Source organism: Mastomys coucha, unplaced genomic scaffold (genome assembly GCF_008632895.1).
Source record: "Mastomys coucha isolate ucsf_1 unplaced genomic scaffold, UCSF_Mcou_1 pScaffold22, whole genome shotgun sequence".
In the NCBI taxonomy this organism is placed as follows: Eukaryota; Metazoa; Chordata; class Mammalia; order Rodentia; family Muridae; genus Mastomys; species Mastomys coucha.
The window spans coordinates 147,494,612-147,517,639 of NW_022196905.1; the positions used below are offsets into that span (position 1 = coordinate 147,494,612).

General features: G+C 39.0%; 1 protein-coding gene across 1 annotated transcript in view; it reads right to left on the reverse strand.

Moving 5' to 3' along the window:
- The window catches only part of LOC116104725 (vomeronasal type-2 receptor 116-like), a 123,295-nt gene that overhangs the window by 63,566 nt on the left and 36,701 nt on the right, over positions 1–23,028 (reverse strand). Inside the window, exons 2-3 of the mRNA XM_031391207.1 lie at positions 13,464–13,573; positions 12,993–13,203 (exon numbers count right to left, since the gene is read on the reverse strand). Of these exons, the coding sequence (XP_031247067.1) occupies positions 12,993–13,203; positions 13,464–13,573 (321 nt within the window). The remainder of the gene's footprint in view (positions 1–12,992; positions 13,204–13,463; positions 13,574–23,028) is intronic.

The window sequence follows — 23,028 nt, forward strand, 5'->3', positions numbered from 1 at the left end:
GATACAAATTTACAATTTAAGAACACATTCCTTTAACCTGTAAAACCATTAATTAAAGGTCATAAATTGGAATGAACAGTTTATTGTAGGTGTGAGGACAAAACATGAAATATTGACTGGGTTTATCTATATAAAGCTTTAATGTTTACTTCAATCTAAGAATTATAGTTTTAGGCTTGCAATGAACCTATGGAGCTCCTGACATAATGAATGTCTAATTAGATTACTCACTGTTGGTATCAGAAACCAGCTTTATGGTCACCAGTCACTTCCCAATGCAGCAATGACAATAAGATCACCCTTAGGTGATTAAAGGATACCCCCCTGTGTCTGTTGCCATGGCAGCACCATACATTCCCAGAGTCCATCTGCCCACCATCACCTGTGCATAGCAATGCTTGTAATTATGTCACAGCCCAAATAAAAGGCAGAACCCCCTGACTTTTGCTCTCTCTTTCCTTCTTTTTCTTCCTCAACCCTCCTTGTCCTTTTCTCCCCCAGTAAACTTCTCCCATGGAACTATGCTGGCCTGGTGTGATCTGTCCAATGAGCCACCATTCTAACACAACATTTAGTCTGAGATTTGGGGATTGCTAGACTCAGGTGTGCCACAGTGACCTCGTGACCTCTACCCCACTGCCACCCCTGCCACTGTGCAACAGGTGGGTTTTGACTGCAGCCACCTCTGCAGCCATGTTCACAGCCACTGACGCATGCCACGTGAATTTCTGATACCACAGCTGCCAGACACACTGACTTTGACCACATGAGCTAATGTTGCCTCAGGACACACGGACTTCTACCGTGTTAGCTTCTGCTTCCAAGGGCATATAGATGGGTTAGCTTCTGACATGTGGGTTAGGCTCCAAGGAACCTCATTCAGACAGGTCCACCACCTGCACAGCTCCACTTTTCCTGCTACCAGACGGCTATAATCCTCGTATGAGCATTGGTGGGTTGGTAAAGTTTTCCCTCCAGTCAATAGGGAGAGCCCTGGTCCCCCAGAATGTTCTGGTCAACCTCCATGGGCTAAGGGGTTGGCATTTCGCAGCCACAGTCCTTTGACAAGCCTGTAAGCCAACATACAAGATAAGACTTCAACCATAACCCAGCACCAGTCCTTCCTTTAAGGGAAGTTGCTGGAATAGATGGTCTAATCAGAGTTCATGTCCCTTTCTCACTAAGTGAACTTTCTCAAATAGAAAACAAACTGGGATCCTATACCTCTAGCTCTTCTGCCTTTATTAAAGAATTTCAGTATATTACTCAATCTTAGAGCTTGACTATCTATGATGAACATATGATCCTCTCTTAAGAATTTATTCCTGATAAATGCAAGTGAGTTTGAAAATAGGCGAGAGTACATGCAGATAAGACTCATCAAACAGATCCAAACTACCCATTTGGATCTGAGGTAGTACCTAACCAATATCCTCAATAGAATTATAATTCCCCAGGTGGTATTTTAGCCTGAGATAGATTCATAATCTGCCTCCTGGCCAGTCTCCATAGGGTAGCCTTAAAACAGCAAATTTTGAAAAACTCTAAGAGGACATCCAGGACAAACAAGAAAACCCATCTCAGTTTTTAGAATGCCTTACAAAGGCCTTATTACAGTATACTAATCCACCCCTTACAAAGGCCTTATTACAGTATACTAGTCTAGACCCTGAAAACCCATCTCAGTTTTTAGAATGCCTTACAAAGGCCTTATTACAGTATACCAGTCTAGACCCTGAAAACCCAGAAAGTAAGCAACTTCTGATGACATGAAAGCTAAATTTAGATGGTTGGAGAAGGGGCCCCTAACTCCACAAGCAGAAGTTTTGGAACTGGCCTTCAAAGTGTACCATAAGAGAGATGAGAAGGCTCGAAGACAAAAATACAATAGGCTGGCAAAGACTGTGCAACCAGCCCCAGCCACTGCCCCAGACTCCTTGTCTTCTAAAACTCAGATACCAACTAGGCTCCTGCTACAGAGGTGGTCAACAAGGTCATTGGGCAAGGACTTGCCCTAACTCCCAAAAGACAAAGGGTGTCATCCTAGGTGTCATCAGGAGAGACATTGAGCTGTGGATTGCTCTTATGTCATGCAAGACAGAGGGACATCATTGCCAGGTAACCCTCCAGCCATCTTCTAGGCTTGTCTATGGACAACTGAAGAGTCCAGAGATCCCTTGATTTGACCATGGCCATCACTAGCAGGGAGCCCTGGGTAGTCATCATGGTATGTGGGCAGTACATTTCTTCCTCTTGGACACTGAGGCCACTTACTAAATACTGACAGAGTTTTGGCGACCCACTTCCCCCTCTCATTCCCCTATTGTTGGGGTAGGAGGACAACCTTACCTTCCTCACTAGACCCCACCACTTAGTTGCATTTTTAGGGGTGTACCTCTCACCCATTCCTTTTTGGTAGTGCCAACATGCCCTGTCCCCTTATTGGAAATGGATCTTCTAGCTAAGTTGGGGGCCTCTATTTCCTTCACTCCCCCCACATGCATTTGTCAAAACCCAAGGTTACCAGCAGCCCCTCTGCTCCTTCTTCTAGCCATTCAACGTACTAAACCTAACATGTTCTTTCCTTTACCAGCTTCTTAGGTAGACGACCAAGTCTGCAACACCCAGAAACCCTCTGTTGCTAAACATCATTCTCCTGTTGTAATCCAATTACTGGACTCTACCAAGTACACCACCAACCTCAATACCCCCTTTTATCTCCAGAGCCTCAGGGGAGTTAAGACTATAATTTCTGACCTCTTAAGGAAAAAATTCCTTTGACCTAACTCTTCCCCCTTTAACACTCCTATACTAGCAGTTAAGAAACCTAATAGACCAGGATAGCCAAAACTATTCTCTACAATAAAGGAACCTCTGGTGGAACCACAATCCTGGACCTTAAGCTGTACTACAGAGCAATTGTGATAAAAACTGCATGGTATTGGCACAGTGACAGGCAGGTAGATCAATGGAACCGAACTGCAGACCCAGAAATGAACCCACACACCTATGGTCACTTGATCTTTGACAAAGGAGCAAAAACCATACAGTGGAAAAAAGACAGCATTTTCAATAGATGGTGCTGGCTCAACTGGTGATTAGCATGTAGAAAAATTCAAATCAATCCATTCCTATATCCTTGCACAAAGCTCAAGTTCAAGTGGATCAGGGACCTCCACATTAAACCAGATACATTGAAACTAATAGAAAAGAAAGTAGGGAAGAACCTCAAGCAAATAGGCACAGGGGAAATTTTTCCTAAAAGATATTTAAAACACCACTAGCTTATGCTCTAAGATCAAGAATTGACAAATGGGACGTCATAAAGTTGCAAAGCTTCTGTAAGGCAAAAGACACTGTCAACAGGACAAAACAGCAACCAACAAATTGGGAAAAGATCTTTACCAACCCTATATCTGATAGAGGGCTAATATCCACTGTATACAAAGAACTCAAGAAGTTAGACTCCAGAGAACCAAATAACCCTATTAAAAATGGGGTACAGAGCTAAACAAAGAATTCTCAACTGATGAATACCAAATGGCTGAGAAGCACCTAAAGAAATGTTCAACATCCTTAGTCATCAGGGAAATGCAAATCAAAACAACTCTAAGATTCCACTGCATACCAGTCAGATTGGCTGGGATAAAAAACTCAGATGACAGTAGATGCTGGAGAGGTTGTGGAGAAAGAGGAATACTCCTTCATTGCTGGTGGGATTGCAAGCTGGTACAATCACTCTGGAAATCAGTTTGGTGGTTCCTCCGGAAACTGGGCATAGTTCTACCAGAGGACCCAGCTATACCACTCCTGGGCATATACTTAGAAGATGCTCCAACATGTAATAAGGACACATGCTCCACCATGTTCATAACAGCCTTATTTATAATAGCCAGAAACTGGAAACAACCCAGATGTCCCTCAACAGAGGAATGGATACAGAAAATATGGTACATCTATACAATGGAGTACTGCTCAGCTATTAAAAACAAGGAATTTATGAAATTCTTAGGGAAATGGATGGATCTGGAGAATATCATCCTGAGTGAGGTAACCCAATCACAAAAGAGCACACATGGTATGCACTCTCTGATAAGTGGTTATTAACCCAGAAGTTCAGAATACAGGAAGAACAACCCACAAACCACAAGAAACTCAAGAAAAAGGAAGACCAAAATGTGGACATTTCATTCTTTCTTAAAAGGAGGAACAAAATACCCACAGGAGTTTCAGAGACTAACTATGGAGTAAAGCCTGAAGGAAGGACAAGTCAGCCTGATATAGCTTTCTCCTGAGAAGCTCTGACAGTACCTGACTAATACAGATGTAGAGGCTCACAGCCATCCATTGAACTGAGTACAGCGTCCCCAATGAATGAATTAGAGAAAGGGCCAATGGAGCTGAAGGGTTTGCAGCCCCCCAGGATGAACAACAATATGAACTAACTAGTACCCTCAGAGCTCCTAGGGACTCAACCACCCACCAAGGAGTATACATGGAAGGACTGATTGTTCTGGCAGCATGTGTATAGTAGAGGATTGCAAAATCAATCAAACAGGAGGAGAGGTCCTTGGTCCTGTGACAGTTCTGTGCCCCAGTGTAGGAGAATGCCAGGGCCAATAAGTGGGAGAGGGTGGGGTGGCAAGCATGGGGAGGGGGGAGTCAACAGGGGTTTGTTCTTGTTGTTTTTGTTTGTTTGTTTGTTCCTGGGAGGGGAAACTTGGAAAAGAAAAATCATATGACATGCAAATAAAGAAAATATCTAAAAAAAAAAGAAAAGAAAAAAGAAACCTAATGGAACCTAACGTCTGTTTCAAGACCTTAGGTACATTAATTCTGCAGTGCTACCCCTCTATCCTGTTGTGACTCTTACATACTTCTCACTATCTCCTCAGAGACTTTCCATTTCTCAGTTCTAGATCTCAAGGATGCATTTTTCTGTATCCATCTAGACGCCTAGTCACAGAACATATTTGCCTATACTTGGACAGATCCTGACATCCACTTTTCAATCCAACTTACCTGGATTGTTCTACCTCAGGGAGTCTGTGACAGCCCACACCTCTTTGTCCAGGCCCTGGATTCTGGCTTACTTTCTCTGTCTCTCCCTAAATCTAAGATTGTTCATTACGTAGATGATATCCTTCTCTGGAGTGCTTCTCTAAAAATTAGCCAAGCTGACACCTCTGCTTTTCTGAATTTCCTTTCCAGTAGAGGCTACAGGGTCTCACTTTCTAAAGTCCAACTGTCCACCACTCAGGTCTCTTTAGGACTAACAATTACCACAACCCACAAGGCTATTACCTTAGATAGAAAGAATATGATTGAGAAGGAAACTGTTCCTTCTACAAAGGGAGAGATTTTATCATTCCAAGGAATAGCTAGCTTTTTACATTCCTGGGTTCTTTTCTTTTCCCTCCTTCCCCACCCCTTATATGAAGCAGTGTTAGGCCCCACCCACAAACCTGTTACCAAGCCCTTTCAAAGGCTCCAACAGGTTCTCCTTAAGGCCCTAGACTTACATATCCCTGATCTGACTGGTCCTTTTCCCTCTATATAACTGAAAAAGAGGCATTTGCCCTTGGAGTCCTAGGTCATCAACTGGGACCCTCTTTTTCACCTGTGGCAAACCTGTCAAAAACTAGATTGAACCATCCAGGGATGGGAACCTTGTATTCATACTTAAGTAGTTGCTGAACTCCTTGAGAGTCAAAAAAAAAAAAACTAAAATAAATTTGGGTTGCCTATAATTGTTTTCTCTTCTCATAACCTGTCACAGCTCCTAACATACAACAGCTTACAGACTCACCCTCCCTCTAGGGTATTTTCTCTTCAGGTAACACTTATGGAAGACACCACACTCACGTTCCAAACATGTGTGCCTCTTAATATTTCCAATTTTCTTCCTCAACCAAATATTAACCACTCCCTGTCTCACTCCTGCACTGAAGCTTTAGAAGAACTATTATCTCATCCTTCACACATACAGAAGAGCACATTGCCTCACGCCATCTATACCTGGTATACAGGTGGGAGCTTTTTTCTACATGAAAGGGCCAGAAGAGCTGGCTATGCTATAGTGCCAGACACAGAGGTGGTTGAGACACAGGCTCTTCCTGCTTATACCACCAATCAACAGGCTGAACTAAGAGCACTTACCTGTGCCTTTTGACTGGCACAGGGACAATCCCTTAATATCTACACAAATTCCAAATATGCTGTCCATATTTTCTGTTCCACACTGCCCTCTGGAAGGAGCACAGGTTATTTATGACTAAAGGAGGATCAGTGACTAATGAAAACCAAATTATGGCCATGCTTAAGGCCTCCCATCTCCCCACAGCTATTGTGACTGTCCACTGCAAATCCCACCAGATGGAATGACTCTGTTGTCTCCAAGAAAAACAACTGAGTCGATGAGGCAGCTAGAACTGAAGCCCTTAGAGTCCTAGTCTCATCCCATCCTCCCCAGGACATTCTTACACTGCAACACACATCCCCACCCTCACCCTTTGACACTCATCAAACTCCCTCCTATCTTCATCAACTCTTTCGTTCTAATAGCCAAGTATTGTCTTATTTTGTTAAAACCCACCTATAGCCTACTCCTGAGGACTTAAGTTTCTTAAAATCTATCACTGCCTCTTGCAAAATCTGTCAAATGTCAGACTCCAATTCAAGGTATCATAGCAACCCTTTTCCTACCCATTGTGCTAGAAATTCCCTTCCTGAAACTGACTGGCAACTTGATTTTACCCATGTGCCCACTGTCAAACATGCGAAGTACCTCCTGGTCTTGGTGGACACCTTCTCAGAGTGGGTGGAGGCATTTCCCACACAAAAGGGCTCAGACAGTCTCTGATCTCCTCCTCCAAGAGATCATCCACCAATTAGGTGTCCCAGCTTTCCTCCAGTCAGACAATGACCCTGAATTTACTTCCAAAATGTCTCAAATTCTATCTAAGATTCTAGACATCTCCTGACATTTTCAGATTCCCTATCACTCTCAATCTTCAGGTAAGGTAGAAAGAACCAACTGCTCTTTAAAAACCACTTTTGTCAAGGTGTCGCAAGAACTTCACCTTGATTGGGTAAAATTTCTACCTCTGGCTCTTTTCAGGCTAGTAGTTCTTTCACAATCAACCTCTACTCATTTTACCTTTTGAACTCAGGTATGGACATCTGGTCCTAACTCCTGGTCTTTCACCTAAATTACTGTCATCCCTGTAACTCTTATCCCATCTAAATATTATGATCTCTGCTTGCTTTCTCTTTGACCAGACAAAAGATCATTGTAAAAAATGGCCAGATACCATGCTGCTGGGAAATAAGCATTTTATTTTTGTTTGATACTGGGGCTCAGGTTTTATTTTTATTTTACAGACAACTGTTATATCAATATTGTATTCCTTGGTATTCATTGTTCTGCATAGATAATGTGCACACTATTTCTGTAGACATAATTCTATTTAATTTTTTGCATAAAATAAATGCTTCTAGATGTCGTTAACAAAATGGCCAGGAAGAATATGGGGGCTACCCATATAGGTCTTGCCAGACACATATGCTAGGATCACAGACCAATCACTTCTTCTATTAATAATACAAGACATTATTTTTCTATATACAAGACTCATGGAATCCCAGGTAGGAGAAAGGAGTTGTTGGTAAGCTCTATGGTAAAAATCAAGCTGTGTCCCCAGTAAGTACTATCTACATCCAGAGAAAATATGTTTCAATTGCCCAACACCTAGATATTGGAAAAGTAGGAGAAGTAATCAAAGACTCTTCCAAGGTCCTTCGCTCCTTGACATTTCCCATCAAAAATGGAACTAAATTGTCATTTCACCTTTTGCTTCAGACTTTGTCCTTGATATACCAACTCCTTAATGTCACCCAACCTGGTCTCTTTAAAGATTTCTGGCTATGTGTGCCCTCTGGAATTGACCTACAATTGCTACTTACAGCCTCTCTGGTGATACTGCCACATTACCTTACCTCACCTTTTGTCAGCTGCTCAGACTCTGATGTTGCCATCACTCCATACCTTTCCTCTATCCCTCTTTTTGGCATGGCAAACTGTTTTAAGATCTCTGGGACACATTCTGCAGGAACGCTAAGCTCCCTAGAGCAATAGAACCACAACCCTTGATACCTCATCTCTGCCACAATGCCTTGCAGTCCAAAACACATCAATTCTTTGTGGCACTTAGGTATATCATCGCCTACCCACCAGCTGGTCAGGAGTTTGCATGTTGGTATTCCTTTTTCCTGAACTAGGAGTAATCCAGGGAAATGAGCCACTACCACTCCAAGTTGTAAATATGATAGCTGCCCAACATAAGAGGGCAGCCACTCTTGGTTGCTGCAGGAATACCCATAGGTGCTGATAGTGGAATTGCAGGGACAATGACTTCTATAATGCAATATGAAAAATTCAATTCCAAGTTTAGCACTGGTTTCCAAAAATTGTCTGAAATCATGCTTACCATCTAGGTTAGATAGATTCTTTGGAAGCTGTGGTTCTTCAGAACTGATGGGGGCTAGATGAAGAAGGTGGTCTTTGCCTGTTCCTCCAAGAAGAATGCTATGTCTACAACAGTCAATCTGGAATAGTGAAAAATAAAATCTAGGAGCTACAATCAGGCATGCAGAATTTCAGGGAAAATGAGGCCTCTGATTCCTGGATTTTTAAAAACCCTATATAGATGCAGATACTTCCTTTCATAACACCTTTCCTATAGTCATCTTCCTGGAATTATTATTTGCTCCTTGGCTCATTAATCTTGTTTCTACATTCCTTCAATGACAAATACAAAAACATTTCTAACCAAACTCTTAATCAGTTACTGTTATAGGATTACCAGCTGCTGTCCACAGAGGAGCCTGATGTGAACCTTAACCAAGTGGACCCCAATGGTGAAAGTCAGCTACACCCTGAAATTTACAACACTCCTTGACAACAGGAAGCAGTTTAACAATTGGCTTCCCCTTCCCTCCCTTTTTTCTTTTCTTTATGACAAGAAAAAGGGAGATATGTTGCCATCAAAAGCAAGCTTCCTAATCTAGGATGACATCACCCAAGGGGACAAGACCCCTACATCTTTTGCCATGGCAATCACCATACATTCTCAGTATCCACCCAGCCCACCTTTACCTGCATGTGATTACATCACAGCCCATATAAAAGGCAGTCCCCTCCTGAGCTCTCTTTTCCTTCTTCATCTCTGTCACCCTGTTTTTCCCTACAATAATCCTCTCATTTGGAATTGTACTAGTCTGGTGTGATCTGTCCTAATGAGCCACAATTCTAATACAACAATGACTCCTTGTGTCAAGGTTATAAATTACAAAAGACTTCAGAAATTTTATGGAAAACTGATCTTTCCAAACTGAAATATTGGAAACATACATACCCAGGTCTTCCCCATTATTTCTATGTGATTCTTCACTACCACAGATTAAGGAATGAGCCAATGAAGACTTTGCGGCCCAAAAGCCCAAATTCAATGTATCACATGCAAAAACTGCCCAAAGAACCCGAATGTGATGTGGTATATGTCTTTCCTATACTGTGGAAATCTGTAGAATCAAAGAAGGCAGTCTAAAACAATGTATTATCAATGATCAAGGATTGGATGAGAACAACAAATGTTTCACAGCCTGTGGTTGATGTGAAGATAAACCTGGTGGAGGAAGAAGTGGAACAGTACACAGTGTATGATGTGATGTGGCTTTCAGTATACAGGTGAGCAAACACAAAGTTTTCACCCAAGGCCAGGGCAGTGGCTGCTTTCCTAGCCTTCACCAAAATATCCCCAAGGGTATCAAATCTAGACACTATTGTGGATGTCAGCAAGTGCTGGGTGACAGGAGCCTGATATAGCTCTTTCCTGAGAGGCTCTGACAGTGCCCGACTAATATAGAAGTAGAGGCTCACAGCCATCCATTGGACTGAGTACAGGGTCCCCAATGAAGGAGTTAGAAAAAGGACCCAAAGAGCTGAAGGGTTTGCAGCCCCTTAGGACAAACAACAATATGAACTAACTAGTACTCTCAGAGCTCCCAGCGACTAAACCACCAACTAAAAAGTACACATGGTGGGACTAATGGCTCCAGCAACATGCATATAGCAGAAGATGGCCAAGTCTGTCATCAATGAGAGGAGAGGCCCTTGGCCCTGTGAAGGTTCTATACCCCAGTGTAGGGAAATGCCTGGGCCAGGAAGTGGGGGAGGGTGGGTTGGTGAGCAGGGGCAGAAGGGAGGGAACAGAATTTTTTGTTTTGTTTTGTTTTCATTTTTGTTTCTTGCTTTGTTTTTATTTTTATTTTTTATTTTATTTTTTCAGAGTGGAAACTGGGAAAGGAGATATCATATCACATGTAAATAAAGAAAACATCTAATAAAAAAATTAAAAAATATATATCCCCAAGGGGTTGGAGACTCCCCTAATGGTCCATGGACAGGCTCATGGGCCAGCAAGTCAGATTCTGCTAAACAATAGAGGTTGCACCTGGATTTGCCACTAAATATATCAACATACCCTAATTGGTTAAAAAACTGTACATAAGCTGGTATAACAGACAATATAGTTAGATATGCATTCTGATGCTGGCCTCTGGAGTCTGATTTTCAGGCATCATCTTGGACTCTGATTCCAATTACCCCTCACTTTCCAGTCCTGTCCCCAATCATCTACTACATGCCAGAATTCAAGTCCCCTACTTCCTGAAAAATAGTTACCAGAGTATCTATGATGATAGCTTACCTAAACCTACATGCAAGACATTATTATACATAGGATGCATAAGATCTCACTTATCTTCAACCTCAAATCATGGCAGCCTAGGAAATCTCTCTGAGTCAGAATTGAGAAAACCAGTCTTCTAGTTCTCCTCAGGAAATAAGTTTGCTGCAAGAAAGCTTTATGATTGATAGTCGCTGGAGCTATGTTACTTAGCTCCTTACTTGGAGCTGGCATAGCATCTTCTGTTATTTCAAACAACAATGCAGATTTAGAAGATATCAGAAATCTTACTGAACAACAAGCACTGACTATTAATACATTACCTACTACACACAAACTCATTACAAGACATAGTTTTGGAACTACATTTTCTTAAGAATCATCAGCAGATACTAACAAATATATAACTGAAAATTTGAAGGGACTAGCTCTGGCCAACCACATTTCTCAAAATTCCTTGCCACAATTTATTCAGATAACAAGGAGAAGAATGTATCCATGGAAGACATACTTTTCAAAAATAGAGACTGACCTGTATCAACTCTTTTTGACAAGATTTGGAATAGAAAGAATAGTCTAGAATACTCTACTGTACCCAAGGCAAACTTCTTGGGAGGACATGCATTCTACAAAATAAATTTACTTTTATTCTATACAGTCTAAGCAGTACCAACTTACTACCTGCATCTATTGCCTCAGAAATATAGGAATGGATATGTTATACCCATTGATTCTTTCCTATAGAGAACATATATACTACTTTTTAATATTGTGTTTGAAGTACTGGCTGGAGTACTTCAATGAGGCAATACAAGGAAATTAACACGACACAAAGAAGCAGAGAAAAGGTCAAACTATCATTATTTGTAGGTGACATAATGCTATATATTAGAGATTCCAAAAATTTTACCAGAAAAGAAATGATAATCAAATTAAGCTATGTAGCAGAATGCAAAATCAACTTGCACAATCAATAGCTTTTTTGATACACCAAAACCAAAGACCCAGACAAGAACATGGACACATACACAAAGAATTTATTCACTTTAAACTTCTAGAGAGAGAGAGACAGAGAGACAGAGAGACAGGGAGAGAGAGAGAGAGATACTAGGAAATAAAATGATATATCATGTTCATAGACTGGTATAAGTAGTATGGTGAAAATGACCATTCTACCAAAAGCTATTTATAGTCAATGCAATCCCAGTAAAAATGACATCAAAATTTTCACAGAAAAAAAATATGTACAATTTCAAATGAAAACCACAAATGATCCTGTGTGGGGAAATGATGCTGGAAGGTTTACAATTCCAGATCTTAATATATAATAGAGAGACATAATAACAAAACAGCATTGTCCTGACACAAAACAGACCTATAGACCAATGGAGCAAAATCAAATCTAAGCATGAATACATGTAAGGTCAACCACTTAACATTTGACTGAGATGCCAAAAAAAACAAAAACAAAAACAAAAACAAAACAAAACAAAAAGGAAAACCGAATGCTGAAGAAAAGAATGCATCTTCAAGAAATACATACTGAACAATAAAATTAAGCCTGTGCCTATTAACTTGCACAAAACCTAATGCTAAATGTATTAAAGACATAAGCGTGAAGTCTGAAATCCTGAGACTGTTAGAAGAAAACAGGTAGTGCTCTCCATGATAGAGTTGTAGGAAAAGATGCTGCTTGCCCAAGACTTAAAGCTAACAATTGAAAATTGGAACTTCATAAAACTAAACATCTGCATAGCTGTCAACAAGGTGGAGAAGCAGCCCAGAGAGTAAGAAGGTCTTTGCCAAATAGACATCTGTCAGAGGTTTAGTACCAATCACATAATGATCCTTTACTATCCATTAAGAGAATTATCCAAATGCTCATTGTACAGAATTCGTGCCAATGGCTTGCATTGTGATATTAGGTAATATTATTGGATGTAATTCATGACAACACTAATTCCTTACAACAGGCTAGAAGAGGGCAGAAATAGTAGAGTTGTTAAGGGAAAATTGAGTCTCAGAAAAGAAAAGCTGGAATGAAAGAAGCTAGAATACTTTTGGTTTTTGTGAAGCAAAGAAACCACTAAACAGAAATAATAAAAATAAATTAGAGACAGTTCTTGTGATATAAAAGCAATATGGAGGATATGCATAGCAGTGTTGTATGCACATATAATATTTATAGGCATTGTATATCTTTAAAATAAGACAGAAAAGAAAGATATAAAATAATTAACTTACTGAATATAGGAATTCTCTTTGCTTGGATCATCAATTGTGGAATCTAAGACAATAGTAAAAAGAGGTAAAAATGCAGCAACCACCACATCTCCATCCTTGTATACACTGGTTTTTGTCATTGCAGCACAGTAAGAGCGGTCAAAAGAGTAGACATAACTGGAATACTGCAGGAGCAGGAACATAAAAATCAGAGGGAACATGACAGAAGTATCTGCAAAGTTTAAGACTATGTAGAGGTTGAATTTTCAAAGCTAGGAGGTGTATATATATCTGATGAATTTGTATCAGTTCATGCTAATTCCAATTCTGTTGTTGACTATGATGGCTACTCTTATTCCCATGGCTTCTTCAACTCAGTTTCCAAATATTCCCTTGACAATTCTGGAAAACTTCCTTTCCTGGAACTCCACATCTGAGTTCCCACTTGCAGGCAAAAAACACAATATGGAAAACATGTTTGAGGCTCATCACCTCTAGTCTCAAGGGCCATGATTTCATCCAGTTCTGTTGACAACAGGGATCCTGAGTTGAAGTCCTCTTGGGAAGACTTGACCAAGCTGATGTCAAAAACTTTCCTTCTGCTGTGGATGAAAATATTTGTCATAAGGGAAAGGGATGTATTTCAATTGACAGTATGCTTTTCTATCATGCAAAATAATCCTGGGAGTAATCACCAGAAACACATAAACTGGATATTGTTTTAAACATGTGTAATCCCAGCACTGGGGAGCAAGATGTAGAAGAATAATGAGGTCAAGATTTTCTTTGTATACACAGAATGCTTGAGGTCTGCCTGTATTGGAGACTATTGGAAAAAAGTTGTTATTATCCATTTGCATGTCCACAGAATTAATTTTGCTTATTTAATGTGATTTTTCTTAGAGTATGTTGGGTATCTGTCACCCAATCCTTACTGAAGCACATGAAAATGAACTAACACACACACACACACACACACACACACACACACGCATGCACGCACGCACGCACACACATATATATATAGTAGTGATATACATATGCATTTAAATATGAATCAAAGGTAAAATAAAGTTCACTAAATAATGATGTATCAAATTTAGTTTATCACCTGTGCCATATTCTACTCCATGTAAGCCACTAATAATTTGAGGGATCATATAGCTAGAATAAAGTAAGGAGTATATGGGACTTATCAGTTCTTTGTTTTTAATTTTCTCCAAATGTAATAATGCTTTAAATGGAGACTACTAGGGTTTTTTGTTTCTATATAGGTATCTGTGTTTGTGTGTGCACATCATGTGGAGGCCAGAAGTTGAAATCAAATATCTTCCTTTACTACTTTTTGAACCAAGTTTCTAAGTGAAAACACAACCTTTTGATTTATATAAAGTAAATGAGCAACCAGTTTCTACCTCCCAAAGTAAGTAATGGGACTTCAGGTGTATATCATCATGCCCATATATTTATGTGGGAACTGGGGATCTGAACTCAGGTTCTAATTATTTTATGCTCAACTGAACCATTATCTTAGCCCCTAAAGTCTACAAGTTTTAAGGCAAAACAACTTCTAAGCAGCTCTCAAGTGAAGATATGCCATTATCATCTTTTGAAATGTATATAGTGTAAATACAGATGAATTCTAAGTATATAATAATGAATTTCAAAGATTTTTTGTGCAAATGTTTATTTTTAACATTTTATAATTTTTTTTGCTGCACTGGGTATTGAATATAGTGCCTCTTCCATGGTAGGCAGAAAATGTAAAACACATCTACAGTGGGAATTTCTTCATCCTAAAGATTAAAATCATAACTTTAACAGGACAATGATGGTATTAGAAATATTATGTTTATTAAGTTAAGTCAGACTCAGAAATATAAATATTAAGGTTCTCTCTGCTATCTTCTGTTTGTGTGCTTGATGTCAAAGCAGAAAAGAGACAAGAGAGAAGGTGAGGGAGCTATAGAAAGTGATGGAATATGTTACATAAATGAAAAACTGGGGAATGTTAGAGGACACAAAGAGACCACCTGAAAGTGAAGTGGATAAGTTTCCTCTCCCAGCAGTTGTTACTGCTAATATAACTCTGAGAAGCATTCTTGTGAGTAGTTTTAGTTTTAGGAACTTCCTTGGACTTGTGAGTTTCAGGTTTTAGGTAAGGTATTTGATTCATTTGATATTAATTTTTGCAAGTTGATTGATAAGAATACAGTTTCATTTTTAAATTTCTTGTAGTTATTTTCATAACTGTCACATTCTTCATAACTGAAATAACTGAAGAGAATAAACATGAAGAGATCTTTTATAAGCACAAACCGGTGCATTTCATTCTCTTTTTATACAGCATTATTTAAGATTGTTTTCTTTATCTTATTATGTCTGATATTTCTTTACCAAGAACTAAGTGTTGTTTGAAAATCATGAACAGCAGTAACTCTGCATGTGGTATTTTTTCTATAAGGAGTTTTAAAATTAATATTTTACATGATTATCAATAGTACTCTTTTCTTTTTTTTTTTTTTTTTTTTTTTTTTTTTTTTGAGACAGGTTTCTCTGTATAGCCCTGGCTGTCCTGGACCTCACTCTGTAGACCGCCTCAGAAATCCACCTACCTCTGCCTCCCAAGTGCTGGGATTAAAGGTGTGCGCCACCACCGCCTGGCAATAGTACTCTTTTTTAATAAACAATTTCCATTATTTTAGAATTTCATAAATGTGTATAATGTGTTTTGGTCAACTTCACTCCCACTACCTACCATTCAATTTTGTCCCCTATCCTTCACCCACTTTTCCCTTTCCAAATTCATGTGCTCTTTTTTGAAAAAGAAAAAGCAAAAACAAAATGAAAAACCACCACCACCCCCACCACCACCAACAACAACAAAGCATCTACTGCCAAGAGTCATATAGGAGAAGCTAAAAAAATGCAGGTGACCTTCCTAAGATGGTTTCTCATCTGTAATGAGTGAACTTTATGTCTACAATGTATAGGCCCATCTAGGGAAGGCTGAAGGGACTACATTTTAGTAAAGATTCCTGTTATAATTAAATATATATATAACAATCACTAGGTATTAGTCCACCCTTTTGAGCAGATTTCCGCAGATCAATGAAAATGTACTGTTTTGTAGTGATTTCTTAATTCTTAATGATGATCCTATAAGAATTCCTAAAATAATACTATTAACTATTAAGCTCCTTATTATAGGGCTACTTTTGAAGCCTTCTCTGATATCAAAACTGCAATTAGAACACTGCCAGTCTTCAAGTGCCATGAGTTAATTGCTTCTGAAAAAGGAGGCATTTACACCTTTTAACACATTCCAAGAGGTTGTAAAACAACCTTGTGAGTTGTTCCTCTAAAAAAGGTACAAAAAAGTTAAGAACAATCACATTGTATGGCATTTGTTACATCAGAGCAGGAGGAGACTGCAAGAGGAAAGAGTAAGATAGCACAGTAGAATAACTTGGAAATTAAAGGGGAACTTAGAAATTAAGAGAGCAATACATAGAATGCAGAGAGAAGGAGAGATGGAGAAGCTGTACAGAGAGCAGAAAAAGTAGGCAGGAGACTGAGCAGGTCTTGTTTTTAAGAGTAAGGCAGGCTTAGTCTTATGAAAGAGCACAAAGTTTTTTTCATATGGACCTGGGTTTAATTCATTTAGCCCTGGTGCTTGGGGCTATTGCTTCATATTCATATGTGAATATGGACACGGTGTGTGTGTGTGTGTGTGTGTGTGTGTGTGTGTGTGTGTGTGTGTGTAAATACTTAATTATGAGATAAGTATTTAGCTGAGCCCAACTGGAATGAAGATGTATGACTATACGCATGAATTTGCACATGAATTTATGTGAGTTTCTGCATAAATACTTGTGTAAAAGCCTTTCCTTCTGCTAGTGACTCTCCTCTGGTTCAATTAAAGTTTATTGCTCCAAACCTCCTTCCTACCAGACAAGCCAGAGGTGTAGTTTCTGGCCAAGAGAAAAAAAAGTACTACCAATTAATTCTTTACTTAATCACCTGCTGTTTCATGATGAGGTGCTAACCACCAATGACTGAAGTTTCTGCCCTTAGAAGAACTCAGACAGGCAGGCCAGCTACCTCTGTGAAGTAACTTAGACTTAAGATAGGTAAATAGTATTATTATAATAAAAGTGACCCTAATATCTCATGAAACCAAAGCCTTGCCCCCACCAACACTCTTCCCCCCTTGGCTATCTTCAAGAGAGAACCAGATATCTGGAGTTGGACTCGGACAATCTACTTAGTACACTTTATACTACCTATAAGTGCATCTGTATAGGAGGCCTTCTAGTGCATGCAAGTGTAGCCCCTCGGTGGCTGTATCCCTGAAGGAAAATGACTCTTGTTTTTTTTTTTTTTAAGATATTTTCTTTATTTACATGTAAATTTCTCCTTTCCCAGTTTTCCCTCCAAAAAACAAACAAACAAACAAACAAAAACAACAAGAACAAACCCCTGTTGCCTCCCTCCTCCCCATGCCTGCCACCCCACCCTCTCCCACTTATTGACCCTGGCATTCCCCTACACTGGGGCACAGAACCTTCACAGGGCCGAGGTCCTCTCCTCCTATTGATGATCAAATTTGCAATCCTCTACTATACACATGCCCAGAAGCAGTCAATACATTCCTGGCTAGGAGGTGGGTCTTCATGAGTTCCTTCACTATGCAGAGATTTCAGTTGGCTGGATCTTTTATATATACTGGGCATACAGTCACAGCTGCTGAGAGTTTGTGTGTTTAATAAAGCTGTCATGTTTTACTGGAGATGCATACTTCCTCTACCTATTAAAATCTTTCTATTCCTCTTCTGGGAATGTGGTATAGACATCTCATTTAGCACTAAATATTACCCAGTCTCCTATTCTCTGTCTATTAATGAATTGTCTATTATCACCAGATGAAAAAAGAAGCTTCTCTGATTAAAGTTAGGAAATAGATACTCTAATGTATGAATATAAAGATAAAAACTTACAGGACCATTTAACAGCACAATAATATAAGGTTCTCCATTAGGAAAATTGACTTAGCCATCCACATATTTTTGGCTTAGTTAACAGTATTTGGCATGACTTCAACATTGTTCAACTGGCTTTAAACCCAATCAGAAATAGTTATTGCATGAGTGAACCCAGTCATTAATGTAGCTTTCAGGGTTCATATCTGAGTGTTGGATATTTTTATCCCCCACTAGTATTCAGAGACACTTCCAGCACTGTGAAATCTAGGCAATAGGGGTAAAGCTGCCAGATTGTCCTAGATTGATTTTGCCATATGCTTTTACTCAAGAATGTGGTGTTTTTAATAATAATATGCAGCTCAGTGGTTTTCTGGTGGATGTGGCATAATCCATAAGCAAAGGACATAATTCCTTTGCTTAGCCTAAAGGCTTTCATGAGTGACCCCTAGTTATCCCCAATTATGTCTGCCTCCTGTTCTGCTATTCCCATTATTCTCAATAATAACCATTTCTTTATAGTCATCCTATGGAAATTTTTGTACAGATTTTTCTGGGTTTTAAATGTGTCTTTTACCTTTTTTAAAAAATGTGTATTTATGTATTTGTTTACATATTTATTTATTTATTTACATTCCAGGTTTTATTCCTCTCCCGGTCCACCCTCCAATTGCTCCACATCCCATACCTCCTCCCCACACCCTTGTCTCCTCCAGGATGTCCCCACTACCCATCATCCACCACCCACCCCACAAGACCTCTAAACTCCCTAGGGACTCCAGTCTCTTGAGGGTTGGGTACATCTTCTCTAATTAAGCCCACTTGGAGTCCATCTCATTCTGCATTTTATTTTTACATATGACATTTTTTTCTTGTATGTCACTACATGTTCATCCACTATGTTATCCGGGTCATGGTTATCTTTGTTTAACACTGGTAAGTCATGTCTATAAAGTAACCCCTTCATGTTTTAGATTATGCTCTGTATCTTTTATCATATATCGCTGTACAACTCTGATTTTTCTTAATTATAATCATCCTTTTTATTTTCATCTGCCAGGAGTCATCAAAGATAAGCTAAAAATTAGTATGTGATCTTCCTGAGATGGTTCTACCATGGACTGTTAAAGTTAATGATGGAACTGCTTCTTTAGGCAAGACTGAGAATTTCACTATAGGAAAGATTCCTGTTATTATTATGCTTTTTCTATTATTTTTAAATATATAACAATCACAAGGTATTAGCCCACCTTTTGAGCAGACATTTGCAGAACACTGAAGATGTGTTCTCTTGTAGTGAAGCAATATAGACAAATAAATGATTTCTTAACTCTTAATGATGATCCTATAAGAATTCCTAAAAATGTGTTAGTAATTACTAAGATCTTTTTATAATGGGACTGCTATTAAGTCCTTTCTGATGTCAAAACTGCAATGAGAACTCTGATAGTCTTCAAGTGGCACCAGTTTATTGCTTTTGAGGTAGCAAGCAGGCATCTGCAACTTAGAGCACTTTTCAAGAGGTTTTAAAACAATTAACAAAAGGTCATAAAAATGGAGCTGAGGATTTATTATAGATGCAAAGACAGAAGGTAAAATGTTGACTGTGTTTATCTATATGAAACTTGTCTAATACCTTAGTCACAAAAATTATGTTTTTTAACCCTCCATGAATCTGTAGAGTTAGTGACCGATGATGAATGTTTAGCCAGATAATTATTCTTAATGGATATGCAAGTAAACATTCTCTGTTGTAAATTTCTTATTCGATTTATGGTTTGAATTTATGTTTGAATTTCTAGTGGACTTTTGTAAAAAGGGGATGCTTGGAAAAACCATGTGATTTATTCTTTTAGAAAATGTACAAAAGACTAGGCAACATTACATTGTAGAGCCAGGATTTGGGAACATAGCATTGGGAGTAAAGGCATTGGAAGCCAGAGCATTGTTAAATCAGGAGCAGAAGAGAAGATTAGAAGGTGACTACAGAGTGGAATAACTTAGAAATTATAAAGCAACATAAAAAATTAAGAGAGCAATATGCAGAGTGGAGAGGAAAAGTGGGAAAAAAGAATAAACTGCAGAGAGAGCAGAATGAGTAGGCAGGCTTCTTCTTACCATGGGACAGAACATGTCTTTCCTTAATAGCAAGGCAGGCTTAGTCTCACTAAAGAGAACAAAGCTTTCTTCATATAGACTTGGTTTTAATTCATTTCATAATAAAAGGGTAGAAGCTTTTTCTTTCTCCACGCAATAAAGATTGGAGCTTATTTGTCATCCAGAATGAATGACTTTTTTCTGCACTGGTGCTTGGACTTTTGCTCAATATACATAAGTAAGAATTGATGTATGTGTGTATGTGTGTAATTATGAGATAGTATGTAAGCTGAGCCTAACTTGTTTGCATGGAAATGTATGCATGTATATGCATGAACTTGTAGATGAATTTATGTAAGTTTAATCCATATTTACTTGTGTAAAAGTTTTTCCTTTTGCCAGTGTAACTTGCGTCTCCCTGTTCAACTGAAGCTTAATGGTCCAACACTCCCCCTAGCCTGACAAGAGAGAGGCATCTGGACAAGAGGGAAATTGGTCTGGCACTTAATCCTTTACTCCCCTGCATTTTATGATGAGGTGCTAAATGCCAGAGACTGCTGTTTCTGGCGTCAAGGGAATTCAGGCAGGTCATCTACAGTAACAAAGTGACTTAGACTTAAGATAAGTAAATGTTTTATTATTATACAGCAACCCTAAGTATGTCATAAGACCAAGTCTTACCACACTGAAGCTCTTCCTCTTTGCTGGCTCAAAAGGAATGGTGAAGAAAGAAGAATCTCTGGGGCTGGATCCCTGGCATGCATTGATTCACTAAATGTTTCTCCATAGTTTTAAAAAAACAGCTCTTAGTTCTCTCTGGTTCTTTGTCTCAGCTTGTTTCTGGTACTTCTAACTCTCAAAGGACTGCCTTTTCTCTTATTTTTACTTTTTTATTTTTTTATTAGATGTTTTCTTTATTTACAATATCTCCTTTCCCAGGTTCTCCTCCAAAAGAAAAAAGAAAAAGAAAATAAAATAAGAAAAAAAACAAAAATAAAAATAAACAAAAACTAAAATAATCACCTGTTCCCTCCCTCCCCCTGCTCACCACCCCACACTGTCCACTTCCTGGCTTCCTTCTTCTTGAGTTTCTTGTGGTTTGTAGTTTGTACTTTGTGTATTCCAGTCTTCTAGGCTAATATCCACTTATCAGAGAATACATACCATGTGTGATCTTTTGTGATTTGGTTACCTCACTCAGGATGATATTCTCCAGGTCCATCCATTTCCCCAAGAATTTCATAAATTCATTATTTTTAATAGCTGAGTAGTACTCCATTGTATAGATGTACCACACTTTCTGCATCCATCCCTCTGTGGATAGACACCTGGGTTGTTTCCAGTTTCTGGCTATTATAAATAAGGCTGCTAAGAACATAGTGGAGCTTGTGTCCTTATTACATGTTGGAGCGTATTCTGGGTACATGCCCAGGAGTGGTATAGCTGGGTCCTCTGGTAGTACTATGTCCAATTCCCGGAGGAACCACCAAACTGATTTCCAGAGTGGTTGAAACAGCTTGCAATTCTACCAGCAATGAAGGAGTGTTCCTCTTTCTCCACAACATCTACAGCATCTGCTGTCACCTGCGTTTTTTATCCTAGCCATTCTGACTGGTGTGAGGTAAAATCTCAGCGTTCTTTTGATTCGCATTTCCCTGATGACTAAGGATGTTGAACATTTCTTTAGGTGCTTCTCAGCCATTAGGAATTCGTCAGTTGAGAATTCTTTTTTTAGCTCTGTACCCCACTTTTTAATAGGGTTATTTGGTTCACTGGAGTCTAACTTCGTGAGTTCTTTGTAAACATTGGATATTAGCCCTCTATCAGATATAGGATTGCTATAGATCTTTTTCCATTTTGTTGGTTGCCATTTTGTCCTTTTGACAGTGTCTTTTGCCTTACAGAAGCTTTGCAAGTTTATGAGGTCCCATTTGGCAATTCTTGATCTTAGAGCATAAGCTATTGGTGTTCTGTTCAGGATATTTTACACTGTGCCCATGTGCTTGAGGCTCTTCCCCACTTTCTTTTCTATTAGTTTCAGTGTGTCTGGTTTGATGTAGAGGTCCCTGATCCACTTGAACTTGAGCTTGGTACAAGGAGATAGGAATGGATCGATTTGTATTCTTCTACATGCTAACCTCCAGTTGAGCCATCACCATGTGTTGAAAATGCTGTCTTTTTTCCATTTTATGGTTTTAGCTCCTTTGTCAAAGATCAAGTGACCATAGGTGTGTGGGTTCATTTCTGAGTCTTCAATTCTGTTCCATTGATCTACCTGCATATCACTATACCAATACCATGCAGTTTTTATCACAATTGCTCTATAGTAGAGCTTAAGGTCCGGTATGGTGATTCCACCAGAGGTTCCTTTATTGTTGAGAATAAATATTGTTGAGTTTTGGCTATCCTGGGTTTTTTGTTGTTCCACATGAATTTGGAAATTGCTCTTTCTAAGTCTGTGAAGAATTGAGTTGGAATTTTGATGGGGATTGCATTGAATCTATAGATTGCCTTCGACAAAATGACCATTTTTACTATATTAATCCTGCCAATCCATGAGTATGGGAGATCTTTCCATCTTCTGAGAGCTTCTTCAATTTCCTTCTTCAGAGACTTGAAGTTCTTGTCAAACAGATCTTTTACTTGCTTAGTTAGAGTTACACGGAGGTATTTTATATTATTTGTAACAATTGTGAAGGGTGATGTTTCCCTAATTTCTTTCTCTGCCTGTTTATCCTATAATTATGTAGAGGAAGGCCTCTGATTTGCTTGAGTTAATTTTATATCCAGCTACTTTGCTGAAGTTGTTTATCAGGTTTAGGAGCTCTCTGGTAGAATTTTTGGGGTCACTTATGTATACTATCATATCATCAGCAAGTAGTGATAATTTGACTTCTTCCTATCCAATTCGTATCCCTTTGATCTCCTTTTGTTGCCTAATTGTTATGGCTAGGACTTCAAGTACAATATTGAATAGG